The 15,590-nt window shown below is 42.0% G+C and overlaps 1 protein-coding gene across 6 annotated transcripts in view; it reads right to left on the reverse strand.

Moving 5' to 3' along the window:
* The window catches only part of LOC126284349 (uncharacterized), a 104,254-nt gene that overhangs the window by 17,215 nt on the left and 71,449 nt on the right, over nt 1–15,590 (reverse strand). For all 6 annotated transcript variants that reach the window (XM_049983206.1, XM_049983204.1, XM_049983208.1 and 3 more), the window contains one exon: nt 15,265–15,452. In XM_049983206.1, coding sequence (XP_049839163.1) covers nt 15,359–15,452 — 94 coding nt within the window. In that variant the 3' untranslated portion in view covers nt 15,265–15,358. The remainder of the gene's footprint in view (nt 1–15,264; nt 15,453–15,590) is intronic.

The following is a 15,590-nucleotide window of genomic DNA, read 5'->3' on the forward strand; positions in this document are numbered from 1 at the left end:
CACTGTACTGTAGGGGGGATTTGGCATTTATGTCAGCAGTTATGATGATTTTGCATCCCCGCAACCCCGTGGCCACACTCACTAGATGGTCTATGTGCTGTTCGATTCTGTCTCTGTACTGAAAGTACATGTTAATGATAATTACAATTCCAGCAGGAGATTGTATCTCCACGGCGCTGCAGTGACTATTGGAGTACTGTGACAGAGGTGTTACACGCAGTGCGGTGTTTGTTATCAGGATGGCCGCTCTGGGGGTATCCCCACAGCTGACGGTTTGCCATGTTGCGGCAGTGAACACAACTTTTCCAGCCAGAGAGTACTGCTCCTGTAAACAGAGTATGTCCAGTCTCTTTTCCACCACTTCCTTACTGAACACCTGCATTACTAGTTGACTGTTATGAGTATTGAGTTGTCCTATTGTTAATATGGTCATCATGGAAAGTAGGTGTGTATGTGATCATGTGGCCAGGTTTTGTTCCAGTCATATGCCAGTCATCCATTTGCCATCACTGATTGATGGTAGATTTCATCCAGATCAAATTTTTCTCCTCGTCTTTCAAAAACTTTTTTGAGTAGGTCGCGCAGTGCTCCGAAGTCAGTGGGGAGGTTCACTGACTTTAATTGTATTCTGTCCACAGCCTCCATCACCAAGAAGGTTACCCTCCGTCTGTTCTTATGTCCTACTTGGACCACATGTCATAAGGCAGTGGTCAGGGTTTAGGTTGACCAGACCAAGCAAGTATGTCCAGATCACGGGAAAAGAACACACATTGCTCAAAAAAAGAAATAGCGAGTGGCGAAAAAAAGATCGCGGGTGCCGCAAAAAAGATCGCGCATGCCACAAAAAAGTTCACGGGTGGTGCAGAAATGTCGCAAAAAAAATTTCTTGTGGCAGAGAAACATAGCCAATGGCACAAAAAGATCGCCAGCAACATGAAATCGATGGAAATGGATGATACGGGTGGGTGTGGAAGAGATTGTTGGCAGTGATTGTTGGCTAGAAAACAGCGAATAATGAACATTAAAACTATGGAACGTTAAATAAATCAATCAACAAATAAATAAAGAGAAGTGGACTATAAACAGAACAAGATTATAGGAGGAAAATGAAACTAGCACAGTTGGTGACGAAAAAAATTATTTATACATATAAAACACTGAAGAAGAGAAAGTGTTTAGATGACAGATGTAAGTGATAGCTAACAAAAGGAACAAAACAATGAAGGATGTGGACCATATAGGTTCATCTTCCTTTGATATAGACAAAGAATTTTACTTTTTCATATTCAACTATTCTTCAGTCTTATAGAAGTCATGTGTTTTTGAAATTGTTTTAGTTCTACTCTGAATTTATAGAATTCTTTAATTTTGTTTATTGTAGCATCAATTCACTAAAAAGTATTTTCAGTGGATAATGTACATTTTTCTTGTAAAGGCACTTTTTGTGGGTGTTTGTGAAAAATCACCTGTTTGATTTGTAGTTATTAACATGACTGTTCAAAAGTGCAAATTCCTGGTGAGTTTTTAGGAAGTACACACATTCATGAACATATAAGCCAAGAAGTTCCATTATTTTAAAGGCATTAAATGTTTCTCTGTATGGTTCTCTATGGGGAATTCCTTTCATTATCCTGACAGCCCTTTTTTTAAGTTTGATAGTTTATTTTGCCATACCTACATTTCCTCCAGATCACACCACATCTACAAAAGCTGTCCGTATAAGGCTAATATGCACACACCATTATTCATTGTTATAACAGTCCCAAAGTGTTGTTAGCAGATAACAGCATTTCCTCAGTTTTTTATTTGCAACTTCTGGATGCTTTTCCATCTCAAGTGCTCATCCATCCGTATACCCACAAATTTTAATGTATGGAACTTGTGCAGTTGCACAGTTCCCTAACTCAACTCTCATACTGCTTCTAACTTTATTTCTAAAATTCATCCAATCCATTTTTCCCTTAATTATAACTAGAGACCATATTATATCCATTTTCATGTTGCATATGCATATTTGGCTTCTTTTCACCAGTTATTCGGTATTTTAACTAAAAACTAGTGACAATGGATATTTTTGCTCTATGATTACAATATTTTAAAAATTTAGACAGGTGGTCTCAAGCTCAGTCTAGTTTTGATGTCTCACAAATTGACTGCAACCTAGAACTGTATGCAATCACTAACTGAGAGGCCACTGCCTAGCAAAATCATTACAGAAGAGTAACGGAGTCAATGCTCCTGCGCCCACATCCCCAGTTAATACCCTCCACTGTCATACCGTACACGTTGGCAACAGTTAAATTAAACTATACAAGCTATTAATTGCACGTCCATTGTTTCAGCTTAGCTTTCTATTTACTTGTACACAGATGAACATGTTTATGATTTGTAGTGTGTAATGTGTTGTGTGCCATGCCGCCCAATAAAAGAAGCACCGTTTCATGGATAGCTCACCATCCTGTAACATTTACATATGACGGAATTGTTTTATATTGTCGAGTTTGCAAGAAAAACGTTTTGTGCAAAAAGAAGTTTTAAATAGACCAGCATGTCAAGACAAATCTTCATATCATTGGAATACAGAAGAAAGGACCACGACGATAACGTCCGACAACAGTAAGTTGCAGTAGCAGGGATTTGTCCAAAGGTAACCAAAAAGTTAGTATAACATGGATCTATGTGAAGCATTCAGTGCAAGCAATATTACTCTTCACAAACTTACAAACCCTATCCTCAAAGACTTCCTGCACAAATATTGCTTAAATCAAAATATACCAGATGAATCAACATCATGTAAAAATTACATACCGACAATTTACATAAATGTTCTGAAAGAAATGTGCAATGAACTGAATGACAGCATTATCTGGATTTAAGCTGAAAATATTACAGACACTTTTGGCCATTACTCTGCAAATTAGTTGTTGGTGATTTAAAATAAGAGCCTTTTTCTTCCTATTTAGCAGCCTGCAAAGAACTTGAAAAATCAAGTCATTCTATGATCGCCAGATTTGTGAATGAGGGTACTTGAAAAATATTTACAGAATCTTCTGCAGATGAACAGGTGTTTATGTGTATTTCAGATGTTACTCCCTATACGATAAAAGCAGGATCCATTGCCTTGCTGAAGAAGTATGTTTCACATTTATGAATGTAAAGACCTACAATGAAAAACTACTAAATGTGCCTTTACCTCCCAAACCAGTGGTAACTTATTGGGGTACATGGGTCAAAGCTATGTTGTTTTACAATGAACATTTCAAGGGCATTAAAAGGGTATCAAACGACTTTGATAGCGCAGAGGCTTTGTCAGTTTGCCAGTGCAAGGAAGCATTTAATGCTTGCTGTGATTAGCGCTCATTTTTCCCATATACCTGCAAGTATTAAACAGCTTGAAACTCAAGGTTGGTGTTGAATGAATGTATTCAGTTAATGAATAAAATTATTACAGTGAAGTCTTCATTGCTGGAGGCATTCTCAAGAAAACTTAAAGAGAAGCTTGGAAACATTTTAAACAATAACCCAGGCTTCAAACCCTTGTGCCAAATTGGTTTTATTAATGGGACAGGTGAACTTTTATCAGGAAAAGTGCCAACATAGTATCCAAATTCAAATACTGTTCAGTTACCTCAGTTGATGTATAATGGTTCTTATCTACTTATAAAAATATTTTGAGTGATTGAAGATACAATCTTCTCACCAAATATTTGAAACAGTACTGGGTCATTTATGTTTAAAATAGTAGAAAAATGCAAGATAAGTTGTAAATGTTGCTTTGGTCCAATAGTATTAATTAAAAGTTAATGCTGTTAAAAATCATGATTGTATGTTGTTTTTTAAATAAAGTATTACAGAGTTTTTGAGCATGCCCTCTGCGTGAGATATATTTTGAGTGGTCATGTACATACTAACTGTTTCACTGTGATTCACTTGCATCACATCCTCTTGTTACCGACAACAATAACAAAAAAGGAACAGTTCTTGAAGCACGGTATGCATTCCCATTTTGTAAATTTTTAGAAAATAATCCCAGAAAGGCCCCCTTCCTAACCTCTACCAAAAGTATTCAGAAAATGATATCAGTGTTCTAAATGTACCAATTTTTCGCATGTCCGGTGCTCTTCCTCATAATTGATATGCACAGGTTTGACTTTGAGATATAATGCACACAGTAACTACCATGTTTTTTATTATTTTATCTTCCATATTTTCACACTTTTCATGCATTTTTAAGCATTGTTCATGCATATTTGTATGCATATTTTATGGTTTTTATGATCCATATAATCCTGTCTCTATTTATGACCAATGTGTCATTCCTAAAATATTTTTCTGCCTCATTTATTGTCTTAGAGGTATTCTGCTGTAGATCACCATCAGTCCTTCCTTTTATAAAAATGCTTGTGTCATTAGCAAACTTCACTAGTTGCTGCTGTCAAGTGCTGAGGCACTTCATATATAACGTTTTTGGAATCTGACAGATATTCCTTGTGTTTATGATATATTTGAATTTTCTGTTGTCTTTTAGAGAGATCAATTAGAACCATTCAAAGGCCAACCCCAAACTCTATAACAATCTAGCTTCACAAACAGTAAGTCATTGCTGACTAGACTAAATGCTTTGGATAAATTTAAGAACATCCCACAGTTTAATACATTCATATCCAAGGCATTTAGCACTATTTCCTTGAACTGAAAGATGGCTGTTGCTATTTATCTGTTTCTCCTAAACACATTTTATTTGGAACACCAGCTAGCCTTTCATACATTACTCTTTTGATTACTTCAGAAAAATCTGTCCTCTCGCTCACACTACTTAACGCAAGACAGGCAGTTAAAAACGGCATGAAAATCCCTTATTTGTACCTGAATGAATCATAATTTTTATGCTGCATGTGTCCATCTGTCACATGCATAAGAATCACAGTCAAGCAGTTACGTTCTACGATACCACTGGTCAGCAAAACACAATAACTTGTGGCCAAAGCCAAGAAAATTTGCCACAATGATCTAGGTCATTCCAGCAGATATTCCCTCAGTTTAATAGTGCTTCCTTGGTGTATCCACTTAACAATAACATTGCCAACCATGGTTTTTGGCACATGTAGCTTTGTAATATCTTTCTAATGGAATTCTCAAATTTGTAGGCTTCCACAACTCATCCCCATCTGAACTCACACTATTCTCTCCACTGACTTACATTGATAGAAAACAGAGCTTTCGCAACCGGCGGCTGATTCGTCAGGAAAGAGGAAAGGAAAAGGAAAGATGAAAGGATGTGGGTTTTAAGGGAGAGGGTAAGGAGTCATTCAATCCCAGGAGCGGAAAAACTTACCTTAGGGGGAAAAAAAGATTGGTATATACTCGCGCACACATACCCACACACATATCCATCCATACATACACAGACACAAGCAGACATATTTAAAGGCAAAGAGTATGGGCAGAGATGTAAGACAAGGTGGAAGTGTGGAGGCAAAGATGATGTTGAATGACAGGTGAGGTATGAGTGGCGGCAACTTGAAATTAGCAGAGATTGAGGCCTGGTGGATAACGAGAAGAGAGGATGTATTGAAGGGCAAGTTCCCATCTCCGGAGTTCAGATAGGTTGGTGTTGGTGGAAAGTATCCAGATAACTCGGACAGTGTAACACTGTGCCAAGATGTGCTGGCCGTGCACCAAGGCATGTTTAGCAACAGGGTAATCCTCATTACCAACAAACACTGTCTGCCTGTGTCCATTCATGCAAATGGACAGGTTGTTGCTAGTCATTCCCACATAGAAAGCGTGACAGTGTAGGCAGATCAGTTGGTAAATCACGTGGGTGCTTTCACACGTGGCTCTGCCTTTGATCGTGTTCACCTTCCGGGTTACAGGACTGGAGTAGGTGGTGGTGGGAGGGTGCATAGGACAGGTTTTACACCGGGGGCGGTTGCAAGGGTAGGAGCCAGAGGGTAGAGAAGGTGGTTTGGGGATTTCATAGGGATGAACCAAGAGGATATGAAGGTTAGGTGGACGGTGGAAAGACACTCTTGGTGGAGTGGGGAGGATTTCATGAAGGATGGATCTCATTTTGGGGCAGGATTTTAGGAAGTCGTATCCCTGCTGGAGAGCCACATTCAGAGTCTGATCCAGTCCTGGGATGTAGCCTGTCAAAAGAAGGGCACTTTTGGGGTTCTTCTGTGAGAGGTTCTGGGTTTGAGGGGATGAGGAAGTAGCTCTGGTTATCTGCTTCTGTACCAGGTCAGGAGGGTAGTTCCGGGGTGCGAAAGCTGTTTTCAGGTTGTTGGTGTAATGGTCCAGGGATTCAGACACTGGAGTAGATTCGTTTCCCATGAAGGCCTAGGCTGTAGGGAAGGGACCGTTTGATATGGAATGGGTGGCAGCTGTCATAATGGAGGAACTGTTGCTTGTTGGTGGGTTTGATGTGGACAGATGTGTGAAGCTGGCCATTGGACAGATGGAGGTCAACGTCAAGGAAAGTGGCATGGGATTTGGAGTAGGACCAGGTGAATCTGATGGAACCAAAGGAGTTGAGGTTAGAGAGGAAATTCAGGAGTTGTTCTTCACTGTGAGTCCAGATCATGAAGATGTCGTCAATAAATCTGTACCAAACTTTGGGTTGGCAGGCTTGGGTAACCAAGAAGGCTTCCTCTAAGCGACCCATAAATAGGTTGGCATACGAGGGGGCCATCCTGGTACCCATGGCTGTTCCCTTTAATTGTTGGTATGTCTGGCCTTCAAAAGTGAAGAAATTGTGGGTCAGGATGAAGCTGGCTAAGGTGACGAGGAAAGAGGTTTTAGGTAGGGTGGCAGGTGACCGGCGTGAAAGGAAGTGCTCCATTGTAGCGAGGCCCTGTACGTGCGGGATATTTGTGGATAGGGAAGTGGCATCAATGGTTACAAGGATGGTTTCTGGGGGTAACAGACTGGGTACGGATTCCAGGTGTTCGAGAAAGTGGTTGGTGTCTTTGATGAAGTATGGGAGACTGCATGTAATGGGTTGAAGGTGTTGATCTACGTAGGCAGAGATACGTTCTGTGGGGGCTTGGTAACCAGCTACAATGGGGTGGCCAGGATGTTTTGGTTTGTGAATTTTAGGAAGTAGGTAGAAGGTAGGAGCGTGAGGTGTAGGTGGGGTCAGGAGTTTGATGGAGTCAGGTGAAAGGTTTTGTAGGAGGCCTAAGGTTCTGAGGATTCCTTGAAGCTCCGCCTGGACATCAGGAATGGGATTACCTTGGCAAACTTTGTATGTACAGTTGTCTGAAAGCTGACACAGTCCCTCGGCCACATACTCCCGACGATCAAGTACCATGGTCGTGGATCCCTTGTCAGCCGGAAGAATGATGACGGATCGGTCAGCTTTCAGATCACGGATAGCCTGGACTTCGGCTGTGGTGATGTTGGGAGTAGGATTAAGGTTTTTCAAGAAAGATTTAGAGGCAAGGTAGACCCACAGACAAACACAAACATACACACAAAATTCAAGCTTTTGCAACCAACGGTTGCTTCGTCAGGAAAGAGGGAAGGAGAGGGAAAGACGAAAGGATGTGGGCTTTAAGGGAGAGAGTAAGAAGTCATTTCAATCCCGGGAGCAGAAAGACTTACCTTAGGGGGAAAAAGGACAGGTATACACTTGCATACACATACATATCCATCTGCGCATACTCAGACACAAGCAGACATTTGTAAAGGCCAAGGCTAGGGCGAAGGCATTTTTGTGGAGGGAATGTAAATAAAACTTAATGGGGTGGCTGTGGCGATGTTGTGAGGGTGACATGGTATTAGAAGGTGGAAAGTGTAACATGAGGCTGAAATGAAATTGAAAATAAAAATATATGGGGAGAGATAAAGGTAAACTAGAAATTAACTGGAGATCTGGTGTGAAAAAAGACGACAGAATGTTGGTAAAAGCTGAGCTATGTTGAACCTGTGGTGAACTTGGGTTGGTAAACAACGATGTGCAGAAAGGTTAGGTGGTTGTGTTGCCGCCAAAACACGTTAAAGGGTGGAGAAATTCGGGAAAATTTCGAAAAAAACTGCGTGTAAATGTATTAAAAGGAGTGGTTTTGCGGTGACAGATTATGAAAATGCGGCTAAAAATTGTATGACGAAGAAATAATGACGTTAAAACCTGTGGGAAGCGGCTAAAAATGATCAGTGATGTGGGAAAACGGAAATAAAGCGAATGTTATTAGAACTAGCTTGAATTGATTGTTTAATAGATGAAAGGAACTGTTTGTGAATTGGAAACGGTGGATTTTATAGCAGCGGTAGTGTTGAAAGCGGAAAAAAATTTTTGGTTATGGTTTGGAAGTGGGTTACGTATTATTGAGTATATATAGGCGGGATAAAATTGTATGGTAGATTACGGTAAAAAGGAGAAGGTGAATACAAAGTGAAACTACATGCAAAAACAGAAAGAGAAAATAAGATGACAAAAAAGATTTCGAAATGCAACAGTGACAATAACAAACGTAATTGTTATGTTCAAATTAATGATATGAATATAATAGAGGGAAACATTCCACGTGGGAAAATATATCTAAAACCAAAGATGATGTGACTTACCAAACGAAAGTGCTGGCAGGTAGATAGACACACAAACAAACACAAACATACACACAAAATTCAAGCTTTCACACCCAACGGTTGCTTCATCAGGAAAGAGGGAAGGAGAGGGAAAGACGAAACGATGTGGGTTTTAAGGGAGAGGGTAAAGAGTCATTCCAATCCCGGGAGAGAATGACGTACCTTAGGGGAAAAAAGGACAGGTATACACTCGCACACACACACATATCCATCCACACATATACGGACACAAGCAGACATATACTCTCTGCTGGAAGTATCACTTTGTCAGGAAGAAAAATGATCCTAATCCTACTCCTAACGATCCAACTCCCCAAGATACTATCCAAATTGAACCCTGCCTGGAACAGTTCGTCCTCTGTCACAGCGGGACCCACCTCCTCTTCCTCAAAATCACCCTCTCCAAACCTTCCAGGAATTTCTCACCTCCAGTCTTGCCTCTCACTACTTCTTAAAAAACCTTAATCCTACTCCCAACATCACCACTGCTGAAGCCCAGCCTATCCCTGATCTGAAGGCTGACCGATCCATTGTCATTCTTCCGACGGACGAGAGTTCCACAACCATGGTACTTGATCGCCGGGAGTATGTGGCTGAGGGACTGCGTCAGCTTTTAGACAACACTGCATACAAAGTTTGCCAAGGTAATCCCATTCCTGATGTCCAGGCAGAGCTTCAAGGAATCCTCAGAACCTTAGGCCCCCTACAAAACCTTTCACCTGACTCCATCAAACTCCTGACCCCACTGACACCCCACACACCTACCTTCTACCTACTTCCTAAAATTCGCAAACCAAATCATCCTGGCCGCCCCATTGTAGCTGGTTACCAAGCCCCCACAGAACATATCTCTGCCTACATAGATCAACACCTTCAACCCATTACATGCAGTCTCCCATCCTTCATCAAAGACACCAACCACTTTCTCGAATGCCCGGAATCCTTACCCAATCTGTTACCGCTGTAAACCATCCTTGTATCCATTGATGCCACTTCCTTATACACAAATATTCTGCACGTCCAGGGCCTCGCTGCAATGGAGCACTTCCTTTCATGCCGATCACCTGTCACCCTACCTAAAACCTCTTTCCTCATTACCTTAGCCAGCTTCATCCTGACTCGCAACTTTTTCACTTTTGAAGGCCAGACATACCAACAATTAAAGGGAACAGCCATGGGTACCAGGATGCCCCCCTCATACGCCAACCTATTTATGGGTCACTTAGAGAAAGCCTTCTTGGTCACCCAGGTCTGCCAAGCCACAGTTTTGGTACAGATTTATTGATGACATCTTCATGATCTGGACTCACAGTGAAGGAGAACTCCAGAAGAACTCCTTTGGTTCCATCAGATTCACTTGGTCCTACTCCAAATCCCATGCCACTTTCCTTGACGTTGACCTCCATCTGTCTAACGACCAGCTTCACACATCCATCTACATGAAACCCACCAACAAACAACAGTACCCCCATTTTATGACAGCTGCCACCCATTCCACATCAAATGATCCCTTCCCTACAGCCTAGGCCTTCATGGCAAATGAATCTGCTCCAGTCTGGAATCCCTGAACCATTACACCAACGACCTGAAAACAGCTTTCGCATCCCGCAACTACCCTCCCGACCTGGTACAGAATCAAATTACTAGAGCCACTTCAGCATCCCCTCAAACCCAGAACCTCCCACAGAAGTGCCCCACTTGTGACAGGATACTTTCCGGGACTGGATCAGACTCTGAATGTGGCTCTCCAGCAGGGATACAACTTCCTCAAATCCTGCCCTGAAATGAGATCCATCCTTCATGAAATCCTCCCCACTCCACCAAGAGTGTCTTTCCACCGTCCATCTAACCTTCATAACCTCTTGGTTCATCCCTATGAAATCCCAAAACCACATTCCCTACCCTCTGGCTCCTACCCTTGTAACCACCCCCGGTGTAAAACCTGTCCCATGCACCCTCCCACCACGACCTACTCCAGTCCTGTAACCCGGAAGGTGTACACGGTCAAAGGCAGAGCCACGTGTGAAAGCACCCACGTGATTTACCAACTGACCTGCCTACACTGTGAAGCTTTCTATGTGGGAATGACCAGCAACAAACTGTCCATTCACATGAATGGACACAGGCAGACAGTGTTTGTTGGTAATGAGGATCACCCTGTGGCTAAACATGCCTTGGTGCACGGCCAGCACATCTTGGCACAGTGTTACACTGTCCGGGTTATCTGGATACTTCCCACAAACACCAACCTGTCAGAACTCCAGAGATGGGAACTTGCCCTTCAGTATATCCTCTCTTCTCGTTACCCACCATGCCTCAACCTCCGCTTATTTCAAGTTGCCGCCTCTCATACCTCACCTGTCATCTTTGCCTCTGTACTTCCGCCTTGACTGACATCTCTGCCCAAACTCTTTGCCTTTACAAATGTCTGCTTGTGTCTGTGTATGTGTGGATGGATATGTGTGCGTGTGTGAGTGTACACCTGTCCTTTTTTCCCCCTAAGGGAAGTCTTTCTGCTCCCGGGATTGGAATAACTCCTTACCCTCTCCCTTAAAACCCACATCCTTTCGTCTTTCCCTCTCCTTCCCTCTTTCCTGATGAAGCAACCATTGGTTGCAAAAGCTTGAATTTTGTGTGTATGTTTGTGTTTGTTTGTGTCTATCATCATGCCAGTACTTTCCTTTGGTAAGTTACATCATCTTTGTTTTTTATATATATGACAAATTGTGCCTGCTCCTATATTTTTTGGAGCGTATATCCTGATATCCCATAACATATTGTTTTGCATATCCTAATATCCCATAACATATTGTTTGGGACACTTATGCAAATATTTATCGGTAATCTTATTAGCTGCATATGTCGATGAGTGAAAATGTTATGACCACTGGTGGGTGCTGCCTGGTGGCAAAGCAGGCATGTGACAAGGTAAGGAAAGAATATAAGCAGAGCACAGATAGGTGAGGAATTATTGTTGTGATCATATGGGCCATAAATTGGGAAACACACTAACATATGCCATTTTGACAGAGGGCGGACTGTATGGCCTGGTGACTGAGAATGAGCACCTTGGAAACAGCAGAGTGGTGACAAAGGGCAGACTGTATAGCCTGGAAACATCTTGGAAACAGCAAAGCAGATCAGCTGTCTGTACCGTTGTGAGAATCTATGGGAAGTGATTGAATGATGGTGAAACCATGGGTGGGCGATGAGGTGGTGGATGTCCACATCTCATCACAGAATGTGGAGATCGGAAGCTTGCTCGCTCCTTGAAGCTGGTTAGGTGGCAATTTGTGGTAGATCTGATATAGAAGAGGAACAGGACTGGGCCTCATGGGATATCCTCAAGATGACATTTCCCAGTCACAATAACAATTTGCTCATTTAAATAAATGCTGATTTTTTTCTTTCTTATTGCTAAGTAAAGTTTAAGCTATTGTAGGGTACCGCTCTTGATGCTGTACATTTCAAGTTTGTAAATAAGCAATGCATGGTTTACAGAATCAAACACCTTTGTGAAACCACAGAAGATTCTGCCACCTTATTGCGTGCTCTTGGCTAATTGTAGAAACCCGTACCTTACTGCACACCCACAACTGCTACCACAGCGTATGTTGATTTGTGTGCTCATTTGAGTGGCGTGCAATTTGGCTGCTCTGGGGCCACATCTGAGGCTGCTGAACTTCATCTGGGGCCTCCATGACCAACAGCTGATAGCAAGTGGACCCTTTTGGGGGAGGGGGGGGATAAATGCTTCTTATATAGTCATGTATGAGCCCCAACCAGCAGTCTTTTTTATGTTCTCAAACTGCACTGTACTCATGTTGTCATGCTGTGACTCAACAAATAGTTGGTTTCTTATGACCGTGTGTTTTATTGTATTCAGAGTTAGTACCCAAGTGATGATAAGGGTAGGATTGTTGCGTGCTCAACTTCAGCAACAGTTTTGTCCATGTCACTTACCCATCGATGCAGTACTTCTATCACAGCAACTTACTACAGCCACCTTCGAAAAACTCATGGCCACATTGAATCTCCAGGCTCCACCATCTCAAGTGCACCCATGTCACTGCTGCCTTACTGGGCTGGGGCAGCAAAGATGCAGGGTTTGAGCCATAAGTGTCACTTTATTACTGAAGGCTCATACAAATCCTATGCAGACTCCATGGCTAGAGTTGCAATATCCACCTAGCACCCCATAAGGTAATTCACCAAAGAGCCCTTTAGTGTAAGATCTGTCCTTGAAAGTTTTAAACAGTGTTTGATCCTTTGAAGTCTCCCACGCTGTGGGCCATCAAATCAAAGTATGGGGTGACACTGCTGTCATTGATACTTAACCACACCAGTGCACAACAACAGACTCTCCGAGTGAAGAAGAAGTCCATGCTGTTCAAACCAGGAAACCTAGCTGCAATGGACAAATCTAGTAGGCAACAACAAGGACACTATGTGGCACTTCCATCATGCCCCTGTTGTTTTGTGCAACATGAGAGAGCTGAATGCCCCAAGTGGTGGGGTGTCATGCCACAAGTGTCACAAGCAAGGCCACATTGCATCAATTTGTCATTCTTGGCCTTCCTCAGAACAAATGGACATGGACATTCACTCCTCAACCACTAAACATATGCACAGCTGGGCTTCCCAATGTTAGCTTCTACCAAACGCCATCTGGTAAGCTACAATAAACAGCATATTCCTGTTCTTGGTCAATTTAGTGTTGCTAAGACTTAAAAATCGATAGTTTGTCATATCACATTTTTGGTTGTTAATGATCCTCTTTTGAATTTTCTGCTACTTGCACTGTGTATCTCAACAAGTTCAAGTTCCTTATCGTAACCTGGACTCACTGTGTTCTGAATTGTTGAATTTGTTTTCTGATGGATTAGGGTGTGCAAACAACTTCACAGTGCATATCATGCTTCAACCTTAAGCTCAGCCTTACACAAACAAATCAAGTGCAAATTGGATTAGTTGATGTCAGTAGGCTTCATTCGACCAATTTCAGTGAGTTAGTGGACTATGCAATTAGACATTTTAAAGCCACCATCCTGTCATCTCTGACATTGTGGAAACGTTAACGTTACTGTAAATGCATATTCTGTTATTGACATATGTACTATGCCTCGAGCTGATGAATTACTTGTAAAATTCGCCAGGCACCAATTCTTCTGTTGATACAAAAGCAAGACTGGCTATTGCTAGCTACACCATTAACAGATCCAGGATATCAAACACATAACTGCTGATCCAGAGTTTAAACAAGTAGTACACACTGTACGACACAGGTGGCCTGCCCATCTGCTGAGCCGGGCTTCATACCCATTGCAGAACTTCTATGCCTTCCATTAACATCTTTTGATGTTAGATTGTGTCATTCTCTTGCAGACAGAAGGGGATACTCTCCATGTTCTAGCTGTAACAATGTTGTGATGGATATGTGTGTGTGTGTGTGTGTGTGTGTGTGTGTGTGTGTGTGTGTGTACGTGAGTATATACCTATCCTTTTTTCCCCCTAAGGCAAGTCTTTCCGCTCCCGGGATTGGAATGACTCCTTACCCTCTCCCTTAAAACCCACATCCTTTCATCTGTCCTTTTCCTTCCCTCTTTCCTGTGTTTGTGTGTTTTATTCATTGTGCCTAACTACCAGCGCTTTCCCGCTTGGTAAGTCTTGGAATATTTGTTTTTAATATATTTTTCCTATGTGGAAGTTTCTTTCTGATTCCAAGACTTACCAAGCGGGAAAGCGCCGGTAGATAGGCACAATAAATAAAACACACAAACACACACACAGAATTTCTAGCTTTCACAACAGACAGTTGCTTCTTCAGGAAAAAGGGAAGGAGAGGGAAAGACGAAACAATGTGGGTTTTAAGGAAGAGGGTAAGGAGTCATTCCAATCCCAGGAGCGGAAAGACTTCCCTTAGCGGGAAAAGAGGACAGGTGTACACTCACACACACACACACACACACACACACACACACACACACACACACACACATATCCATCCGCACATACAAGTTAAGTCTTTCCACTCCCGGGATTGGAATGACTCCTTACCCTCTCCCTTAAAACCCACATCCTTTCTTCTTTCCTTTTCCTTCCCTCTTTCCTGACTAAGCAGTATGTGCGGATGGATATGTGTTTGTGTGCGAGTGTACACCTGTCCTTTTTTCCCCCTAAGGGAAGTCTTTCTGCTCCCAGGATTGGAATGACTCCTTACCCTCTCCCTTAAAACCCACATCCTTTCGTCTTTCCCTCTCCTTCCCTCTTTCCTGAAGAAGCAACCACTGGTTGCGAAAGCTAGTAATTCTGTGTGTGTGTTTGTGTGTTTTGTTCATTGTGCCTGTCTGCCGGCACTTTCCCGCTTGGTACGTCTTGGAATCTGAGCTGGAAGTTAGCACTTTTCCCCCAGTACTTGAGACTCCTATTCATTTACAATGAAGTCTGTTTTGGCAGAACTATGTTTTTGTAGTTGAAACAACACTATATATCTTCTGGTGAAATATGCACATTATTTGTCAGTTTTTCTTCTTTTATTTACAGTATCCAGTGACTGCGGTATCCAAAATGTCATACAGAATAAAAACCATTATGCCTACACGATGTACATGGAAATTATCTATTTCACATCAAAACTATATTGCTGTAATACATTAAATCATGCAAACATACCTGTAACATCAGCAGTTAGCTGTCATCTGTTACTGTCAGCTATGAGATGGTCTGCTGCCTGGCAATATAAATGTGCTTCAGCAGGAAATCCCTTCTACTTTCCTTTCTTCTTACCTTTTTTCCCAGAACCCACTTTTAGGTCAGATAGCTGGTATTGTGTGTCCTTGTTTTCCGTTGTTATTGGAGGTCTGTAATGACAGAGAATTCAGATGTGTCATGATTTCTTTTTCGTTTCTGTGCCACATGCCTGCTTATTTCATTTTCTACTAAGGTAGTTGTAAATCATGGTACAATACTGATGAAGCAAAACATAGTTGACTGTTGCA

Source organism: Schistocerca gregaria, chromosome 8, assembly GCF_023897955.1.
Source record: "Schistocerca gregaria isolate iqSchGreg1 chromosome 8, iqSchGreg1.2, whole genome shotgun sequence".
In the NCBI taxonomy this organism is placed as follows: Eukaryota; Metazoa; Arthropoda; class Insecta; order Orthoptera; family Acrididae; genus Schistocerca; species Schistocerca gregaria.